A 22,661-nucleotide genomic window follows, 5' to 3' on the forward strand; every position below is an offset into this window, starting at 1 on the left:
ACATACATCAAGGAAAGCCTAGACAAAGGCTTCATTCGCCCATCCTCTTCACCTGCCGGGGCTGGATTCTTCTTCGTGGCCAAGAAGGAGGGGTCCCTAAGGCCATGCATCGATTACAGGGGTCTGAACCGTATCATGGTTAAGAACCGATATCCGCTTCCCCTCATCACAGAGATCTACGACCTCCTGAAAGGGGCCACCTGTTTCACCAAACTGGATCTCAGGGGTGCCTACAATCTGATTCGCGTTAAGTCCGGGGACGAGTGGAAGACGGCCTTCAACACCCGCTTCGGGCACTACGAATATAGAGTCATGCCCTTCGGGTTGTGCAACGCTCCTGCGGTCTTCCAGGCCTTCATTAACGACGTCTTCAGAGATATGCTTTTATCCCACGTCATTGTATACTTGGACGACATCCTCGTCTATTCCCCTACACTCGACGCACACCGACGTCACCTAAAGGCTGTTCTACAGAGGCTACGGGAGAACGGTTTGTACGCCAAGGCCGAAAAATGCGTCTTCGAGAAGACCCGTTTGCCCTTCCTTGGGTACATCGTCTCCTCCGAAGGTCTTCACATGGACCCTGCAAAACTCGAGGCCATAACCGCATGGCCCCTCCCGCAAACGCTCAAAGCCATCCAACGTTTCCTGGGCTTCGCCAATTATTATAGACGCTTTATCAGAAATTATGCTACCATAGCCGCTCCCATCACTGCTATGACTAAAAAAGGAGTTGACCCGTCTCTGTGGACCACACACGCCCGTCAGGCGTTCGACCGTCTCAAACAAGCCTTCGTCTCTGCCCCCATACTACGGCGGCCGGATCCTTCCAAACAGTATCTCCTAGAGGTTGATGCCTCCGAAACCGGAGCAGGGGCTGTGTTGTCGCAACGACATGACCAGACCACGAAATATCATCCCTGTGCCTTCTTTTCTAAAGGTTTTTCCACGGCTGAACGGAACTACGACGTTGGGAACCGCGAACTCCTAGCCGTCAAAATGGCGTTCGAGGAGTGGCGCCACCTGTTAGAAGGCACGGAACAACCCGTAGTCGTCATGACTGACCACAAGAACCTGTTGTACATCGAGAGCGCCAAGAGGATAAGTCCTCGACAAGCACGGTGGTCGCTTTTTTTTAACCGGTTTAATTTCTACATTACTTACAGACCGGGCTCCAAAAACGTCAAGGCCGATGCACTCTCCAGACAACATGACAGCCACCGAGACCACCAAACCGACGAGCCCATCATACCGACCACACGCCTCATTGCCGGATTGCCCCTCCGCACTATGAGCAAAATCCGCATGTCCCAAGAGACCGTCCCGTCTTCCGGACGTCCTCCTCCGGGTCGTCTTTACGTACCTCCCAATCTCCACCCGGACGTCCTTCACTGGGGACATAAGTCCCTTCTCGCAGGTCACTCTGGTTTTCGGAAGACGGACTACCACATACGGAAAGCGTTCTGGTGGCCATCCCTTACCAAAGACATCCGAGCGTACCTCGCTGCCTGTCACACCTGCGCATGCCAAAAGACCTCTCGAAGACGCCCTCAAGGTCTCCTGCATCCGCTTCCCATTCCCACGGTCCCCTGGACACACGTGTCAATGGATTTCATCGTGGATCTTCCCAAGTCGCAAGGTAACACCACCATTCTGGTGGTTGTCGACCTCTTCTCCAAACAGGCGCACTTCATCGCCTTACCACGCCTTCCTTCGTCTCTGCAACTGGCCGACGTCTTCCTCAACCATATTGTCCGTCTACACGGACTCCCTCTCCACATGGTGTCGGATCGAGGGACACAGTTCATATCCCGCTACTGGAAATGCCTCTGCCATAGACTCGGCATACAGCTCCATTTATCGTCGGCATATCACCCTCAGACCAATGGACAGACTGAAAGAACAAATCAAACGCTCAAACAATACCTGCGGATGTTCAGCAACGCACGCCAAAACAACTGGTCCTCTCTCCTCCCACTCGCAGAGGTGACATACAACGGTTCTCTTCATGAGTCCATCGGCTGTACTCCGTTTTTTGCTGCCTTGGGCTATCACCCTGTCGTGTTACCTCCTCCGTCTTCCCGTTCTTCCTCGGTGCCTGCGGTTGACTGTCGTGTGTCTGACATGGACAAGCATTGGCAGCACCTCCGGGATATCCTCCTGAAAGCCCAACGACGCCACAAACGATGTGCCGACTCCAGGAGATCGCCTCCTCCGGCTTACCAAGTGGGTGACCGTGTCTGGTTGTCTACGCGACACATCCGTTTACGCCAGTCGTCCAGGACTCTGGGGCCCCGTTTTATCGGTCCTTTCCGCATCCGTGCCGTGCTCAACGACGTGACGGTGTCCCTTGCTCTGCCACCTACCATGAGAATACCTAGGTCCTTCCACGTCTCGTTGTTGAAGCCGTTTGTGTCCAACCAGTTCTCCGGTCCCGTTCAGTCTCCTGCTCCCCTCGACGTCCAGGGTCATGAGGAGTACCTCGTTGACGGGATCCTTGATGCCCGTAGGGTTCGCAACGGCTTGCAGTACCTTGTGGCCTGGAAGGGGTACGGTCCTGAGGAGCGGACTTGGGTTCCGGCTCGCTTCGTGCACGCTCCCCGTTGTGTCGCCTGTTTCCACGCGCTGTTTCCCTCTCGTCCGGCTCCGTCGCGCTCGGGGCGCGCTCCTGGCGGGGGGGGGGGGTACTGTCACGAGAGCCGCCGCGGCACTTACCTCGCGTGCTCGCGGCAGCTCCCTCCGTCCTGCCGCTGAAGCCGCGCGGTCATGCCGGGGTCGCGGCTCCGCCCCCACCGCGACCCGATGTTGGCTGGGCGTCACGCGCGCCGCCGCGGCGCGCACGCCAGGGGCTCCCGGCGGCGCGCCCGTCAATGCCGCCGACGCCGCAACCGGACGCCGGCAGGGAAGTCCTGCCTCCACGTCCTCACTCGGGCTTGCGCCTGCTCGCCAGGGACGAGCAGGCGCGTCACCACCTTCCCCCACCGGGATCGCGGATCGGAACACTGCCGCGATGACGTCACGCGGCGCACGCCGCGCACGGCACGCCGCGGCCTCATTGTGAGTAGACAGTTTCCTATTTAAAGGCCATTTGTTTTATCTGCTGTACCCGTTCAAAGTTTATTGCTTTTTGGGGTGTGCTGTTCTTTGTGACATTACCTTGCCTTGTGTACCGACCCTTGCCTGCTCTTTGACTACGATTCTGATCTGCCTGCCTCGACCTCGGACCTGTTATACCGTTTTGCCTCTTATCTGCCTGCCTCGACCTCGGACCTGTTATACCGTGTTGCCTCTTATCTGCCTGCCTCGACCTCGGATACGCTTTTGACCTCGCTGTTTGCCGTTGCACTTTTGACTGGACTACGCTACATCCATATATCTGCATAGTTGGATCCTCCCCTGCTACCTGACCCCGTGACAATATATATATATATATATATATATATATATATATATATATATAATTGTTAACCAGTACATGCTAGAACCTGGGCATGATAGGAGTGTGAATGCTGTTAACATTATTTAAAGTAATATATATCTAGTAATATACATATATATCGTAATATATATATATATAGTAATATATATCTAGTAACATATATATATATATATATATATATATATATATATATTGTTATTTACATTTTTTGTCCAATTTTGGTGTGTTACTTACTTTAAATAAAAGTGTGTTTTTTCTTTTTAGTATTATTACGTTTTTTGTGAGGGGGTCATTTTCGGTTTCAGTTTCAGCCAAGCGAATCCTGAATTTTGCGTTTCGGTGCAAAATTTTCATTTTGTTGCATCCTCAATACTAATTGTTTTATTCTCAATCTGTTGCTAAATATATATACCATAGAGATTGTCGTGGCATCCTTAGGTACCCTAAAGACATATATATAATGTAAAGGTAGTTTCAGCTATCACTTTTGTGAGAACTATCTTTTCTTGCTTTCCTTTGTCCCAAAATAATTACAGAATGTTTAAAAGAAAATAAATAATATCAGAATACAAAGATAATCGCACTGCACTTTTGTTTTACTTGCCCTTTTTCGAAACACAAAGTTATCACTACATGTGGTAGTTCTGTGTCCCTGACAGGCTTACCAAACAGAATGCATATTATAGTACTGGTTGAGTACTTCAAAATAGTTACCTTCGGTAATAACTCCACGCCCAACAATTCAAACCATCGTTTGGCTACTTTAAGAAACAAATGAGGGGCAGGAAAGCACACCTTTGAAATCAACAGAAGTTTCTTTCTGTGCATTCACATGGTTGCAAGATCCAGTACTGGAGTTGACTAGCGGTGAGTATATCACATGCCGCCAGAAGAGGTTGTACACATCTCCTTCATAGAAAATACCTGGGGCAGACAGATGCATAAGATGGGATTGTGAAGATCTCTCCATACATGTGGTCTCTGAAAAACTTAAAAGTGCATTTAATGGCTGGAGTGTCCATTTAAACAAAATGCTGTACATAAAGGACACTCTAGCCATCATATATACTTTAATGCATATGACACCTGTGTGGTCCATTTCACTTGGTGGCCCTTTGTAAATTCAGAGAGGTATTCTACAGAATCCCTTCAAATGCATTTGCCTCTTTTACCACCATCCAGCTCTTTTGCTTGCAGGATTTGTGTTAAGCATAACACATCCCCTGCTACCTGTACCCACGTGGCACTGTCTGTTAGCTTCATCACTCCCATGGGACTATGTAGGGAGTGAGTGTCTTGCTGCAGTTTCTTATTAACCCCTTAGGGACCAGGCTATTTATTTTTTATACCCTTCGTGACCAATGCTGTTTTACCACTTTTGCGGTGCTCATGTTTAGCTGTTAATTTTTTCCCCACCTATTTAGTGTATCCACACATGTTATATATTGTTTTTTTCAGGACAGGAAGGGCTTTCTTCAGATACCATTTATTGATTATATAACCATTTTTACTATAAAAATAAATAATAAAATATGATGAAAACTTGAAAAAAGCAGTTTTTCTCATTTTTATTTGAAAAATCTTTAACTCATCTACAAGTGCAATGAAAAAACCCGCAAAATAGATTTTGCTATTTGTCCTGAGTTTAGAAATACCCAATGTTTATATGTTTTGGGGGGTTTTTTGCAAGTTATAGGGCAATAAGTACAAGTAGTGTTTTTCTATTTCAAAGCCATTTTTTTTAAATCTGCTCATTCTGCCCCATGTTCTATTTGGGACATCTTTGAAGCTGGCCACTCCAATTTACCCCATCAAACCATATATTTATGAAAACTAGACACCCCAGGATATTTCAAATGGTGGTATTTAAACCCTTTCCATGCACTAATTTTATCACCAGCCTCTGCCAAAATGATGTGATGGTATTTTTTTGTGTTTTTTCACGGTGTGAATTTACAGCTCCTGGTATATGTCACTGTCAAACAACACCCCAATATGTGTTCAGCAACATCTCTTGAGTATAGTGATACCAGGTGTCTGGGCAGACCAGAAAACCCACCCCAAGCACCCCGAGCCTTTGATCGCTCCTACATGCAGCTTCAGTGAAGGGGGCTGATTTTTGCTTGGATGCTAACCTGCCACAACATTCCCCTGCTGCCCGATCATTCCATGAGATCGACAGTACAGCGTTAACCACTTAAATACTGCTAAGTAAAGGGCTATCACTATCCAGTACCCAAATAACCAGGCAAGACTAGTCTTTAGGTACAACAAAAGGAATAACTGATTTATTTTAGACACAGACGGCTGGATATATCCAGCAAAACATACATTAACATAAAACAAGATACTAGGATACAAACCACCCCCTTAATCTGCATCCCAGAGACAACAGGAGCAGTAAAGAGATTAACAATACAAAAGGAATAACTGGCACCACTAAGTCTGGGAGATAAAGAGCACCCATTATCTTTATTATATTATCTCTCAGACCTTAGTGTGCCATGTGCAAACTTTTACAAAATAAGGCAATAATATAATTTTTTATTAATAACGCAATAAAGAGTTTCATGTCACTGGGTAACATTAACTAAGGGGTACAATCCATGAAAATAGCGACGTCCTAGAGTCCAGCAAAGTCCTGGGACCCTAGGAACTGTCACACTGCCCCCCTTGTGTATTGATGCTGCCAGCAGTATGGGGTCTGCACATCACTTACAGCCACCCTGTGCCACGCCCCCCCCTTACACATCCATGCTATCACACACACACACTCATTCATTCATATACTCACAGATTCATTCCCTTAATCACACATACTCATTAATACACCCTCCCCCTTACCTGCACTGCAGCTCTCTCTGTGCCGCTCGCAGACTTACACAGGGGCCGCTGCTTCCCTCTGCGTTGTTCGCATTCAGTGCGAGCAACTTCTCTTGTACTGTAGAGAGGAAGCAGGAATTGAGCAGAGTCGTGTGTGTGACGTAATCTCACATGACTCTGCTGAGTTCCGCTTCCCCATGTGCAAAAAACCCTTAATCATTTAATAGCAGGCATAAACTGCTTGTATCCTCTGGCTGGTGTGTGCGTGTATATTACCCTGTAGAAAAGTATAAGCTATTTCTAATAACAGTTACATACCAGTGAAAAAAAGTATGAAACTTGGCTTGGCTTCCCCAAACACCTAAAGGGTTAAACTTCACAATTTACTTACTCAGAATTTTCAGATCCTCCCATATTTCAATTTTGTTTGCAGGCCTGTAAAACACAATTTATTATATAAGTAGCATTTAGTAAAAAAAAAAAATAAAAAAAAAAAATAGGAAATCACACACATATACATACTAGATTTAAATAAATGAATTAATGTTTTGTTTCATTTTGCTGCTTTTGTTTTTGGACAACAAATTTTGTTTCAGACACAAATTCTGAGTGTTTTTTTCATTCAGAAAACCAAAAAAAAAGCCCGCCTAATAAATCAGAGGTCTTTGAGAGCATCTCAAGAACTATGTGTCACTCTGTCCCCTCATATGCCTTATACCCACTATATGCCACTGCACCACAGATATGCCTTATACCCCCCGATATGCCACTGTGCCCCCCGATATGCCACTGTGCCCCCTGATATGCCTTATACCCCCTGATATGTCACTGCCCCTCCAGATATGCTTTATGCCTCCCTATATGCCACTGTACCCCCCAGATATGCATTATACCCCCTTGTTATGCCACTCTGCCACACCCCAGACTCCCTGGTGTTTAGTAGGGAAAGCTGGTGAACCTCCACTGCTGGCCTTTTGCTGGAGCCCCAGTAGTAGAGGTTGTCTGCGCGTATCACCGGCTGCCAGACAGGAGTATCCTCCGCAGCGCTGAAGGGGACCTGGATCCACCTCTCTGACAGACGGTAGCCGTCTGAGCAATGCACGCATTCAACATCCGCTTCTAACCTCCACTTCCGCAGGGGCTTCTATGATTGAGCACCGGAAGGTCATGTCACGCCGGCGCTCAGTCATAGAAGCCCCAGTGGAAGTGGAGGGCAGAAGCGGATGTTGTCTGCTCACATCGTGAGAGGAGGATCCAGGTCCCCTTCAGCGCTGCGGAGGATCTGGAGCTTAGTGTTATAGTCCAACCTCTATTTGAGGTTGGATTATAAGACGAGGGGTATTTTTCAGAGCATTTCCTCTGAAAAAACCCTCATCTTATATTAGATAAAACCGATACAACTAATCAGCTGGCACCAATTTTCATTATCAATTATCATCAATTAGCTGTTGCAGCCCTACTTATAATTGGACCTCAAATAGAGGTCTGGCTATAAGACTAAGATTTCTCACTCTCCTCCCTGCGATCACCCTGCACCAATCACACTGTGATCTCTATGCAAGTCCCCACAGACTCGCATAGAGATCACAGTGTCTGTGCCTCATTGGAGCGACCGGATATCCCTGCAGGGGATATCCTGTCCACCCATGAGGCGCAGACATGAAAGCAAAAAAAATGCATTTTTCGCAATCATAGTTTTTATTAAATATGAAAAAATAGTTTACATGTGAATTAATATTTACTTGTAAAACCTTTTTCCTATAGGGTAGTCTTATATTCAGGCTTTTTCCACCCCTAAATTAATATTCAAATTTTGGGGCGATCATCTTATAATCGAGAAAATATGGTACTGGAAATGTTGGTGATGGTTTTTGGTCGAGTATACTGCAGAAAGAATAATTCCACTCATCCCTATCTGGTGAAATTATACATTAATCCAAGTATACTGGACCAATGAATGATTCCACCCATCCCATCTGGTGGAATTATTAATTAAATTAATGAACAATTCCACCAAATAAGGATGAGTGTGCTGGTTGCATCTACAGTAAAAAGGAGACATACCTTATGGAGAAAAGAAATCTGGGATTTTTAACCATTAGCTTGTAGGCTGCTTCTTCACCATTATTGCTAAGCTAAAAAGTCTCAGAGCATTGTTGGTGCAAGAGAGCAGAAGGCAGATCTCTGTCCCATAGTTTCACAAAAGGCAGTGGCAAGGGCATTGCGGTTCCTTAAATAGTGTATAGAGGACTGGCACTATGCCACAGGAATGGTCTGAATTGACACACAGACACTCAAGGAATGTGAGCAGTCCATATAATGCATATGTATCAGGAAGGTCCCAAACATATTAAGTCATTTGCATAAAGTAAAAAGCATCACAGGTTGAATGGGAGGAGCTAGAGCTACTAGTTTGAGGTCCGATTTATAAAACAACGTCGATTATAAGACGAAAGACGAGTATTTGCTCTAAATAGGAACGTAGTCTTATATTCAAGCAAATATTGTGTGTGTGTGTATATACAGTGGATATAACAAGGCTACACACCACTGTTAAAATGCCAGGTTCTTGTAATTTTACAAGACAAAGATAAATCATGTCAGAACTTTTTCCACCTTTAATGTGACCTATAACGTGAACAATTCAATTGCAAAACAAACTTTTGCAATAAGTGTGTACACCCTTAAACTAATAATTTGTTGAAGCACCTTTTCATTTTATTACAGCAATCAGTCTTTTTGGGTAGGAGTCTATTAGCATGGCACATCTTGACATGGCAATATATGCCCACTCTTCTTTGCAAAAGCGCTCCAAATCTGTCAGATTGCGAGGACATCTCCTGTGCACAGCCCTCTTCAGATCACCTCACAGATGTTCAATTGGATTCAGGTCTGGGCTCTGGCTGGGCCATTCCAAAACGTTAATCTACTTCTGGTGAAGCCATGCTTTTGTGGATTTGGATGTGTGCTTTGGGTTGTTGTCATGCTGAAAGGTGAACTTCCTCTTCAGCTTCCAAATGAACGCCTGAGGGCTTTGTGCCAAAATTGCCTGGTAATTGGAACTGTTCAAAATTCCCTCCACCCTGACTAAGCTGAAGAAAAACAGCCCCCAAAGCATGATAATGCCACCACCATGCTTCACTGTGAGTATGGTGTTCTTTGGGTGATGTGCTGTGTTGTTTTTGTGCCAAACATACCTTTTGGAATTATGTCCAAAAAGTTCAACCTTGGTTTCATCAGACCGTAACACATTTTCACACGTGCTTTTGGGGGACCTGATGTTTATCTTTGCAAACTTCAGCCGGGCTTGGATGTTTTTCTTTGTAAGAAAAGGCTTCCCTCTTGCCACCCAACATCATAGCCCATTCATATGAAGAATACAGGAGATTGTTGTCACATGTAGCACACAACCAGTACTTGCGGTTCCTTTAATGTTGCAGTAGGTCCCTTATAAGCCTCCCTGACCAGTTTTCTTCTCGTCTTTTCATCAATTTTGGAGGGACGTCCAGTTCTTGGTAACGTCTCTGTTGTGCCATATTGTCTCGACTTGATGATGACTGTACTGTGTTCCATGGTATATCTAATGCTTTGGAAATTATTTTGTACCCTTCTCCTCACTGATATCTTTCAACAATGAGATCCCTGTGATGCCTTGGAAGCTCTCTGCAGACCATGGCTTTTGCAACTAAGCAAAGCAAGCAAATCCTACTAGAACAGCTGAGCTTTATTTGTGATTAATCAGAGTCACTTTAAATGATGGCAGGTGTATAATTACTTCTATTCAACATGCGTTAAACACAGCCAGTTATTTGTGCAACCCGGTTATTGCGAATTCTTATTTTTTTCCCCTTAAAGACTTCAGCTTGTTTTGCAATTGAATTGTTCACGTTATAGGTCACATTAAAGGTGGAAAAAGTTCTGACATAGGGCTGCAACAACTAATCAATAATAATCGATAATGAAAATTGTTGCCAACAAATTTCATTATTGATTAGTTCAATCGATTTTATTGAATATCAGATGAGGGTTTTGTTTTTTTTTAGAGGTGTTGGATAATACTAAGATCCAGATCCCCCGCAGAGCTGAAGGGGACCTAGATCCTTCTCTCTGACAGCTGTCGGGCGTCTGTGCGATGCATGCAGACATCCTCCGATACTGTCCACCTCTTCCGCCGGGGCTTCTACGATGGATCACCAGCGTGCCATGACCTTCTGGTGCTCCACCATACAAGCCCCGGTGGAAGTACCGCTCAGCAGCGGCGGAGGTTGTCTGCGTGCATTGCACAACGTTCGCCGGCTGACAGAGAGGAAGGTCCCCCGCAGCGCTACAGGAGACCTGGATCTTCCTCTCTGGCAGCCGATGGGCACACAACCTCCGCTACTGCCGGCACTTCCGCTGGGGCTTCTATGATGGAGCATCGGTGTCACATGACCTTCCGGGGCCAGCTCTCAAGGGGGTAAGCCGGGGGGGTGCAGAGTTGCATATCAGTGGCACAGTGGCATATAGGGGGTTATAAGGCATATCAGGGGGCACAGTGGCATAAAAGTGGTAAAAGGCATATTTGGGGCAGAGGGGTATATCTGGGGGGGCAGAGTGGCATATAGGGAGTTATAAGGCATATCAGGGGGCAGAGTGGCATATTTGGGGGGCAGAGTGTTATATCTGGGGTATAAGGCATATCAGAGGGCCCTATGGCATATCAGGGGGGCATAAGGCATATCGGGGGGGAGAGAGAGAGAGAGACCTTACCTGTTTTTCAGCAAGCTGGTTAAACTCTCAGAATTCAGTTGTAGCATCAAAGCCTCCCTCAGTGCTGGCAGCATTGATAAAACTGGTAAACAAAAATGCAGTGTGAATTAAAGGGGACACTGAAAAGAACATATGTTCTAATTAAATGTAATGCACAGTTAAATGTATTCCAAATATATATATTTTTCAGCAAGCCCCTATTCCAGGATAACTGTGCCACGTAGAGTTTTGCATGGAAGAACGTGACTGGCTCGCACAAAGCCCTGACCTCAACCCCATCAAACACCTTTGGGGTGAACTGGAACGGAGCTTGGAAGCCAGGACTTCAACATCAGTGCCAGACCTCACAAATGCTCTACTGGATGAATGGGCAAAAATTCCCACAGAAACGCTCCAAAATCTTTTGGAAAGCATTCCCAGAAGAGTGTAAACTGTTATAGCTGCAAAGAGGGGATGACATTGTTTACTTGAACGTCATCTAACCTATTCTCTCCATCACAATATCTTCAATATCTACTATTATAAACACAAAATCGGTCAGAGTAAAATAACTCTGCCACAGTGCCATCTCAAAATGTCAACACTATCAGCACAACCCCACTCCCCGCCACCTTAATACATCAAGGCATATGGGCCAGGACACTCTATTGCGATACTCATTGCTATTCACAAACAGTTTTGTGAAAAAGGAAGTACATTCTCTTTGAATTCAACCAGCGTTCCATGCATCTCTCAAAACTTGGGTTGCGAATTTCCAAGGAGCGGCCCCCTGTTCCCAATCCAGTTCTGGTGGATAATGAACCCTAACATATTGTGCAAATCATTCTGGATTCATGTCAGTATCATGCCCGATTAGAATATTTATTCATTGGAAGGGTTACAGCCAAAAAGAATTATCCTGGGAACCAGGGGTAAATGTGCAAGCTCCGGCCTGTGTTTGTTCATTCCACAAGTGTCATTCTCAGAAACCCATACCTAAGCACGTCCAGAGGCTGCACATTGTGAGGGGTTCCTATCTAGTTGTTCACTGGCATTTCCTGCATTTTGTTTGGTATCCTTGTATCCTGAAATCTTAGCATGTTTATCAATTATCCTGACCTCTGCCATTGTAAAATTTTGGCTTGTTTATCCTGACCTCTGGCACCTTGAACTTCAGCTTGGCCTGACATTCGTGCTTGTGATTATCCCTAAGGATTTCTGTTCCATCTTCAGATCGCTAGTGGCGTGTGTTACTTTAAGCAAGTAAGGTAATTCCTGCACCTGAGTTAATTTCTATTTCTTCTGATCGACAGACTGATCAATGTCTAAGATGTCAGCTAAGGTTGCAGAACTTGAGAAATAACAAGGATCGGTCCCTGGTATTGCAGGTGTGGGTGATCTGAGAAGAGAAAGTGTGGTCTTACAGGCATTAGGATCAAATGTGCATACCCAGCTTTGCATGGCAAATCCAACGCAAATGACATCTACCCTGTACGTTCTTGTCTTTCCAGATGCAAGCTGCCACACAACAGGTTGGATCTGATGTCTCCTCAGCTAATTTTCTTAAATAACCTAAGAATGTGAATAGCCGCAAGAAAGTAAAGATTGCTTCTTGAGGTGACCACACAACCTGAATGGAAAGATTTTTGAGGCATGGACAAACACTGAGATGTATGATGGGATCTTAGCCACCACCAAAGAGAAGATTTCATGGAACGGGGAAGGAGATCTAAGAGACAAAGTAGTGTGAGAACAGTCCCAAAGCTTGGCCCAAACCAATGAACATCCATCTTGGATGCTAACTTAGGTCTGGAAAATACCGTCATCTTTCTCAAAGAGCAAAAGAGGCTCTTATTAAACTATCGCCAATACGGTCATTGAGTCTCATACCCTGGGTGGTATTGGTTGACACAATTTAGCTCCTGTCTTTAGGAACGTTGGACTCCAACTAGCAACAAGATTCCTTTGCGACGCATGATACCAATATTATGCCGATATATATATTAGCACAATCTCAATTGTTTCCCCAGGAGTAGAATTCTACAGAGATTGTTTTATTAAAGGCCGTGTCAGCGGACTAAAGCATCAATAACCTCAATGGCTGCATTACAAATGAAGTCTATCGCAATACAAATATCTGTCACATTTCTGCCCACTTCAATTGTAATTTGGAACGCAAATCTAAAGTTTGGGCTTGGAAGGACCAGAGAACATGACATCTGCTTTCTCTTATTGTTTTGTTCTTACAGATTAAGGACTAAAGGGAATATCCAATGAGCAATAGCCTGCACAATCCGGATTTGAAGGTGGGAGAAAGAATTCTATTATTATTATTTATTGTTTTATATAGCGCCATCAAATTCCGTAGCGCTGTACAATGGGTGGACAGGACACAACAAGTAGTATGTAACATAACAGACTTACAGAGACAACAGGTGAGGAGGGCCCTGCTCAAACGAGTTTACAATCTAGAGGGATTTAGGGTGTATTACACAATAGGTAAAAGTGCAGTCGTTAGGAACAGACCAGCCACAATAGTAAAAGTATTGCAGGAGGGGGGGCGTGGCCTGGCAACGGAGCTGCATGGACGTGTGAGAGACGAGCTCCGCCAGCACACGAGCGATTTAGCGGCTACAAACATTATTCCTACCGGACAATATCTTTCTTGAGTGGCGTTTGGATCCCTGCAGCGAAGGGGATGTCTTCAAAGCAGGTGAAAAAGACTCCGAGCAAATTACAGCACTATTTTCACAAGCGTACCAGAACAGATGGCGAAGATCAAGATGGCGACGAGTCTTCCTTCCCGCCATCACAGTCTGATCGTGCAGATGGCGATGTGGATCTCGAACCAGAAGCTCCTGTGACCCCAGGGATCCTACGACATATGCTGGATACTATGCAATCCTCGATGACAGATGCCATTAAAGGTATGCTTTCCGATTTAAAGCAAGACCTGGCACACTTAGGGGCACGCACTGAGCACATGGAGCATACATTTTCTGACTTCTCATCCACTTTCAACGAATTAGTGGACAGACATAATGTACTAGAAGACAATTATGCTGCGCTGCTTACTAAATTGGCTGATATAGAAGATCGCTCTCGGCGCAATAACTTGCGAATCAGAGGCATTTCTGAAGAAGTGACAGTTGAGGCCCTACATACATACCTACGCTCCTTTTTCCTTGAGATCTTACCTGACATGCCGGAAGCAGACCTACGGCTTGATCGGGCTCATAGAGTACCGAAACCAAAATCCCTGCCGTCCACTGTTCCCAGAGATGTGATTTTACGACTCCATTACTTCTCTGCTAAGGAGGCTATTATGCAACGGGCCCGTCAACATCCCTCTTTCCCTGCACCGTATACTCACCTACATATTTTTGCGGACCTTTCCTCTGCCACACTCGCTAAACGCCGTACTTTTATTCCGATCACGTTGGCCCTGAGGAAAAACCACATTTCATATAGATGGGGTTTTCCCACAAAGCTCCTAATCACTAAAAATGGATCTCTTCATGTGGCCTGCACACCTATGGAGGGGCTTTATCTACTGCAACAGTGGCATCTGGTTCATGGAGACATCACTTCGTTGGACCAACTTGACTCTGTGCCTGTTCCTCGACGTTCACCCACAGATGAAGAAATACCGAGACCCAGTAGAAAGAGGGCAACAAAACAGCATAACTCTCGCTCCCAGGCAAAGGCTGCTTCGGTGGCGTCCATTTCGCCTTCCAGGCTTTCGCCTGTGTCTACATGACTCTCAGATAAGCCCTATGTTTCTGCTTTGCTTTGGTCTACTTTGACTTTTTCTGTTAATGGTGGACGTTCCTACCTTTGCCTTGTGACGTGACTGCAGTCTTTCTAATTTGGGGCTATGGTTCTGTTTATTGTTTAGTATATACTTTGACTGTTATGAAGGTGCTCCATATATACATACACAAGGTATTTTCCTACATCTTTGCCACGTGTCCATTTTACATTACATCTCAGCCCCTTTTTTTTTTTTTTTTTTTTTACACATTGCTGGGTTTGCCCCATGGGGGCGTAATTTGATTGCACGCTGCTCACGCTCGTGTTCTTGTTTAACAGACAGTTTTGTATACGTCCTGCTTGTTCCGGATAGGGTGTTGCACTATTCTATCTACACTTGGTTTTTTTTACCTGTTATAAGTGAACTGTACTTTCTGTTTCACAGAGGGCTTATCTCTGCGATAGTATCACGGCTGACCCGTGAGCCGAAAAGGTAGATGGTTCCTAATAGCAGATGGCAACCACAAAGTCCGTGGCGAGGTACAAAAACGATAATCCAAAAACAAGGTCAGGTCACACGCAATGGTCGAGGCAGGCAGCAAGGAACGTAGGTCAAAAATCAGAAGGAAGGATCTGGTACACTAGTAGAATCAATCAGGAACGCTTAGGTACAGAGGCAGTAATAGCTTGATACTTGAGCAATGATCTCTCAGTGGAAGGGGCTTTTATAATTTGAATTTGGCGCCAAAATGACGTCATACTGAGAGACGCGTTGCCATGGCAACGCGTACACAACTCCTACGTTGCCGGCGTCTATCAGCAGTAGCAGGGAGTGGACGCGTCTCCATAGCAACCTGGGACCGCGTCCTCCTCCCTGCTGCTCTCTGCCGGCAGTGGAGGGGGCGTGCCTGCACGCAGCCTCTGCTCGTGTCTGTGTCAGCGAGCAGAGGCTGAGAGGAAACCCGACGCCGAGACCTGCCGACGCTGGAACCGGGGAGAGGGTGAGTTGATTTATGACAGTACCCCCTCCCGAACGGTAACCTCCGGGAACCGATAGGACCGGGTTTAGATGGATGGTTCCTATGGAAACGTCGAACCAAGGCAGACGCATGGACCGAGGACGCAGGTTCCCAGGACCTATTCTCGGGTCCATAACCCTTCCAATCAATTAAATAAAAGAGACGACCTCCCCGGAAACGTGAGTCCAAAATGTTCTGAACAATATATTCAGGGTGTCCCTCAACCGAAACAGGCGGAGGAGGTAACGGAGAATGTCTGGTCATTCTATTAATCACTACTGGTTTCAGTAGTGACACGTGGAACACGGGATGAATCTTAAGAGACGATGGTAAGGCGAGACGATAGGTGACAGGATTAATGCAATGTGTGACGGTATAGGGACCTATAAATCGGGGTCCTAGCTTTAAGGAGGGAATGGCTAACCTGATATGTCTGGTGGCCAACCAAACTCTGTCGCCTGGACAGTAGACAGGTACATCCCGTCTATGTTTGTCTGCTTGCTCTTTATATCGTTGTTGAGCCTGTACCAGATTGAGCCTGGCTGCTCGTAGGGCCCTTTGCAAGGTTTTTAACCTTTGTTGCGTCTCAGGCACCGGCACAGATGGGATCAGGGTAGGTAAGTCAGGGGGATGGTAGCCATATAAAAGAAAGAATGGAGTCTCTTGGGTAGACGCATTCTTGTTATTATTGTGTGCAAATTCGGCCATGGGTAAGAGGGAGAACCAATCGGACTGCAGGTAAGTAGTGAAGCATCTTAAGTACTGTTCGAGACTTTGGTTTACTCTTTCAGTTTGCCCATTGGTCTGGGGATGATAACCGGAGGACATGGCTTGGTCAATCCTTAGTCCTGTACAGAAAGCTCTCCAAAATTTGGATGTAAATTGGGAACCTCTATCAGACAGAACTTGGAGAGGAACTCCGTGTAACCGAACAATTTCTTTAATAAATGTTTCAGCCGTCTCTGCTGCTGAGGGAAGATGTTGCAGAGGTATAAAATGTGCCATCTTTGTTAGCCTATCCACTACTACCATGATTACAGTATGCCCATTGGACACGGGTAGATCCACAATAAAATCCATTGAGATTGAAGACCAAGGAGAGCGAGGAACGGGAATGAGCTGTAGCAACCCTTGAGGGCGTTGGTGCGAAGACTTGTTGCGGGCACAGGTCTGGCATGTCTTTACATAGTCTCTTACAGTAGATACCATGTGGGACCACCAAAAGCGGCGACGGAGTAGATTAAGGGTTCCTGTTATCCCAGGATGACCCGCCAAAGGGGCGTCATGACACATTTGTAGTACTTCACGCACAAATGGAGGTGGAATCAACAATTTTTCTTGATAATAGAACAGGCCCTCTCGCTTTACAGTACGAAGCTGAGTTGGACGATTCTCTCTGCTTTGAAAATAATCCCGAAGGGTGTTGAGAAAGTCTTTTTTCGTTACTAGGAAATGTGTAGGAGGTATCACTGGTTGAGTCGGGTTAGGATGATCAGGTTCATTAGAGAATTGACGGGAGAGAGCGTCAGCTTTGCCATTCTTACTTCCTGGTCTGTATGTGATATGAAAATTGAACCTTGTGAAGAAGAGGGACCACCTGGCCTGACGAGGGCGCAGTCTCTTAGCCCTCTGCAGATATTCTAGATTACGATGATCGGTGAAAATGAGAAATGGGTGTTGTGACCCCTCCAAATGGTGCCTCCACTCCTCCAATGCACACTTTATTGCCAACAACTCCCGATCCCCCACGTCATAATTTCTCTCCGGAGACGTTAATTTACGTGAGTAGAAAGCCACAGGATGAAGCAAGTCTTTACTTCCCTGCCTTTGGGAAAGGATAGCGCCTACAGCCACCGTAGAGGCGTCCACCTCCACCAAGAAAGGTAGGTCAGGATCAGGATGAACGAGGATTGGTGCAGACACAAATCTTTGTTTTAGAGTGGTAAAAGCCTCCTCAGCACTCTTATTCCATAGAAACTTGACAGTCTTAGACGTGAGGGACGTGAGAGGTAGGACGATCTTGGAGAAATTACGAATAAAACGTCTATAGAAATTTGCAAAACCGATAAAACGTTGCACCTCCTTACGGGATTGTGGTTGTGGCCATTGTTCAATAGCTTGTACCTTGTTCTTGTCCATTTCAATACCCTTAGAGGAAACGCAGAACCCCAGAAACTCAATCAGGGTAGCCTCGAATTGACATTTCTCTAATTTAGCAAATAGATGGTGGGTGCGAAGACGGGCAAGGACCTGACGAACATGGTCACGATGTTCCTGGAGAGTAGACGAAAAGATCAAGATGTCATCTAGATACACCACCATAAATGTATCCAATAAATCTCGAAAAATGTCATTGACAAAGTTCTGGAAAGTAGCTGGAGCGTTACAGAGTCCGTATGGCATCACTAAGTATTCGAAATGACCGTACCGGGTACGGAAAGCTGTCTTCCATTCATGACCCTCCCTAATACGGACGAGATTATACGCCCCTCGAAGGTCTAGTTTAGTGAAGACAGTAGCTTGTTTCAAACGTTCAAAAAGTTCAGATATAAGTGGAAGAGGATACCGATTCTTTACGGTGACAGCATTAAGCTCTCTGTAGTACACACAATGCCGCAAACCTCCATCCTTTTTGCCCACAAAGAAGATTCCTGCCCCGGCTGGTGAGGTCGAAGGGCGGATAAACCCCTTAGCCAGATGTTCATCGAGATATTCTCGCAAGACCTTGAGTTCGGTATCCGAAAGGGGGTATATCCTGCCGTAAGGTATTTTGGATCCAGGTAGGAGATCTATAGGACAATCATAGGGTCGGTGTGGTGGAAGAGACTCGATTCCTCTCTCGTCAAAAACCTCTTTAAATTCTGTGTAGTGGGATGGTAACCCAGAGATAGGGGTGTCAAACGTGGTATGTGCCGTGCCCAAGCAGTGTGATGTGCAGAACAGAGACGAAAACGTGATACGTCCTGTGGACCATTGGATGGCTGGATCGTGTTTCTTCAGCCATGGAAGCCCCAGGATGACAGGAAATAACGGAGAGTGGATAATATCAAAAGAGACCTTTTCGGTATGTCTTCCCCCTATGGAACAGGACAGCGGAATTGTCTCTGACTCGACGGGTCCTGAAGACACAGGGGAGCCATCGATGGTCTGAATGAATGCGGGGTGTTTCTTGAAACAAGTAGGGACATTGTGCTTAGTAAGATATAATTTGTCCATAATGTTGCTGCTGGCCCCGGAGTCAATGATGGCTTGAATATAAAGATGACGAGTTCCCCACTGTAGACGTAGAGTAATAGACAGATGAGTAGGTGACTCAGACATGATAGAGGATACACAAGAGCGTATGTGACGAAACTCACCCCTGGGTTGTTTAGGCCGTATCGGACAGGATGACAAAAGATGGGAATCTCCCCCACGGTACAGGCATAAATTATTATCCCTGCGACGATTCTTCTCCACTAAGGATAGCGAGGATCTGGTCAATCCAATCTGCATAGGTTCAGCTGCCGGTACAGGTGGAGGACTTGAGGGTAGTTCATGAGGACGATTAGGAGGCACTCTCCAACTGGGCATCCAGGGACGTTGTTTCTCAGCTCTACGTTCTCTAAGTCTCCTATCAATAGTTAAGGCCAGAGACATGAGGGACTCTAGAGACTCAGGAATCTGACAACGTGCAAGTTCATCCCTGATAGCATCTGAGAGCCCTAGACGGAATTGGTCTACAAGAGCATATTCATTCCACTTAGTATCAGTGGCTAGACACCTGAATTCGGAAATATATTCCTCTACTGGACGACGGCCCTGGACTAGGGCTCTTATAACAGAACACGCAGTGGAGCGACGGTGAGGATCATCATATAACGAAGACAAAGCCGTAACAAAGGAGGAGTAGGAGTCAAGAACAGGATCGTCGTTCTCCAACAATCTGTGAGCCCAATCAGAAGGTTCACCTTCAAGTAGAAGGATCATAGAACGGATCTTCACCATGTCAGTGCTGTAAGTACGGGGTTTTACAGAAAACATAAGTTCACAGTTCATGACAAACCTGCGGAATGTCTTACGATCCCCAGAGAACTTAACTGGTAACGGAACTTGCGGTTCAAATGAATGATACAGTTCAGGTCCAGATACGACAGGAGCAGGGGGAGCAGGAGGCGTAGGTGGAGGTGCTGCTTGATCTCTCAAATCCGAGACTTCTTTGCGTAAACTGCCGTACTGCGCCTGCATATCCATCATCATCTGGGCCAATATCTCCATTTTATCATTCATTTCAGAAAGCGTATTTTGGAGCCCTGCAGGAACCATGGTCATGGCTCAAGTATACTATCACGGCTGACCCGTGAGCCGAAAAGGTAGATGGTTCCTAATAGCAGATGGCAACCACAAAGTCCGTGGCGAGGTACAAAAACGATAATCCAAAAACAAGGTCAGGTCACACGCAATGGTCGAGGCAGGCAGCAAGGAACGTAGGTCAAAAATCAGAAGGAAGGATCTGGTACACTAGTAGAATCAATCAGGAACGCTTAGGTACAGAGGCAGTAATAGCTTGATACTTGAGCAATGATCTCTCAGTGGAAGGGGCTTTTATAATTTGAATTTGGCGCCAAAATGAAGTCATACTGAGAGACGCGTTGCCATGGCAACGCGTACACAACTCCTACGTTGCCGGCGTCTATCAGCAGTAGCAGGGAGTGGACGCGTCTCCATAGCAACCTGGGACCGCGTCCTCCTCCCTGCTGCTCTCTGCCGGCAGTGGAGGGGGCGTGCCTGCACGCAGCCTCTGCTCGTGTCTGTGTCAGCGAGCAGAGGCTGAGAGGAAACCCGACGCCGAGACCTGCCGACGCTGGAACCGGGGAGAGGGTGAGTTGATTTATGACAGATAGATATGCACTACAGATACAAGTGTTTTTGTTTACTGATAATTTCATACATGTTCTACTACCTGTTACGTGCGGGACTTGCTATCTGTCACACAAACCTCTACGACGCTTATGTACTGCACACTTCTGGGTTTCTTATATATTATATGCTCTGAGGAGACTACTCCTAGGTTGTTATGTGTGCCTTAGATTCTACTGTCTGTTTTCTCACACTATCTTATTTAGGATTATTATTGTGGTTTTTTGTTTATTTATTTATTTGTATTTTTTTTTAATTCATACACATTGCTGGGTTTGCCCCATGAGGGCTTCGGTTTTTAGACAGAGTTTCTCTCTGTGTTGACGGTACGCTGCTAACGCAGGTGTTCTCGTTTAACAGTCAGTTTTCTATGCCCTGCTTATTCCGGGTGGGGCACTGAACTGTTCTATCTACACTTGGGGTTTTTTTTTTTGTTTTGTTTTTTATCTGTTCTTTGGTGGACTGTACTTTCTGTCCCACAGAGGGCTTATCTCTGCGATGGATATGCACTACAGATACACATGTTTTTGTTTACTGATATTTTCATACATATTCTACTACCTGTTATGTGCGGGACTTACTGTCTGTCACATGAACCTTTACGACGCTTATGTACTGCACACATCTAGGTTTCTTATATTTTATATACTCTGAGTAGAATACTCCGATGTTGTTATGTGTGCCTTAGATTCTTCTGTCTGTTTTCTTACATTATTTATGATTATTATTGTGTTGTTTTTTTGGGGGTTTTTTTTTGTTTTCTTTTAGTTTTTTTTGTTTTTTTGGTTTTTTTTTGTGATTGTTACACGCAACTACTTATTAGGTTGCTGAGTGATTGTATTACCTACTTATGTACTGTTTATATATCGGCTCTTCTACAGGGCTCTGTTGCGTACATCCTCATCTATATATGAGGTTCATAAAAGCGTTTACTTTTATTGTACGGCTATTGTTACTCGGGGTTCTTTCCTGATTTTGCTGTTCTAGCTTCCCTATGTCCGGGGATTTCTCAGTTACATGATTTCTGTTTCGCCTGTGTGCCAGCAAGTCCTAGCTACTGCTGGTTTCTTTGTCCCCCTATACGGTTCCATCTATTTCTTGAACACATCGTTCTGTATAACCATTAGTTGTGTGCACAGTCTGGGTGTTTCTTGAAGTGCTTTTGCAACTCTCATTACCTCCCTTGTTGTCCCTCCCTTTTTGTCCCCCCCCTCTCCCCCCCCTTTTTTTTTTTTTTTTTTTTTCTCTCTTTTTCATTCTTCTCTTTTTCTCTCTCTCTTTCTATTTTTTCTTCTCTCTGCCCATTGGATCAGTCGGTCATTATCCAGTTGCCTCTGCTATTGTACCAAGATGCAAATTACCTTTCTTTCTATTAATGCTCGGGGATTAAATACCCCACATAAGCGTCGGATGCTGTTTCAGGAGCTCAAAACGCGTAAGGCTACGGTGGTGTTGATTCAGGAGACCCACCTCGCTAAATCCCAAGCAAGATTGCTGGCGTCCAAATATTATCCCCTAGAGTATCATGCGCGCGCTGCCAACAAGACTAGGGGTGTAGCTATACTTATTAGTAGACAAGTTCACTTTCAGTTGTTGTCTCAGACCCGTGACCCGAAGGGTCGCTACCTTATTGTCCGGGGTTGTATTGACGGTACCCCTTATACTATCCTTAATCTTTATGCCCCTAACTCCGGTCAGACCGCTTTCTGTGATCATGTATTCACTAAACTACACAGGCTGAGACAGGGTAGAGTGATTGCTGGAGGGGATTTTAATCTCGTTTCTACTCCCTCCTTGGAAATTTCAAGATTTGCTTCATCAACACTCCCTTTTTGACGCATGGCGTGTGGTACACCCTTTAGGTAGGGACTTTTCTTTTTACTCGAATGTTCATTCAAGTTATTCCAGAATTGATATGCTCTTGGTAGATGGTGAGGTCTTGCAGTTGATTCGAAGCGCAGAGATAGGACATATATCGTGGTCTGACCACGCTCCTGTGT

At 45.6% G+C, this 22,661-nt stretch overlaps 1 protein-coding gene across 1 annotated transcript in view; it reads right to left on the minus strand.

Moving 5' to 3' along the window:
• The window catches only part of LOC149278689 (peroxisomal biogenesis factor 3-like), a 131,431-nt gene that overhangs the window by 102,962 nt on the left and 5,808 nt on the right, over positions 1-22,661 (minus strand). The window contains exons 3-4 of the mRNA XM_089501874.1: positions 11,012-11,093; positions 6,654-6,697 (exon numbers count right to left, since the gene is read on the minus strand). Coding sequence (XP_089358000.1) covers positions 6,654-6,697; positions 11,012-11,093 — 126 coding nt within the window. The remainder of the gene's footprint in view (positions 1-6,653; positions 6,698-11,011; positions 11,094-22,661) is intronic.

Source organism: Sceloporus occidentalis, unplaced genomic scaffold (genome assembly GCF_023333645.1).
Source record: "Sceloporus occidentalis isolate IW3139 unplaced genomic scaffold, rSceOcc1.0.p SCAF_184, whole genome shotgun sequence".
In the NCBI taxonomy this organism is placed as follows: Eukaryota; Metazoa; Chordata; class Lepidosauria; order Squamata; family Phrynosomatidae; genus Sceloporus; species Sceloporus occidentalis.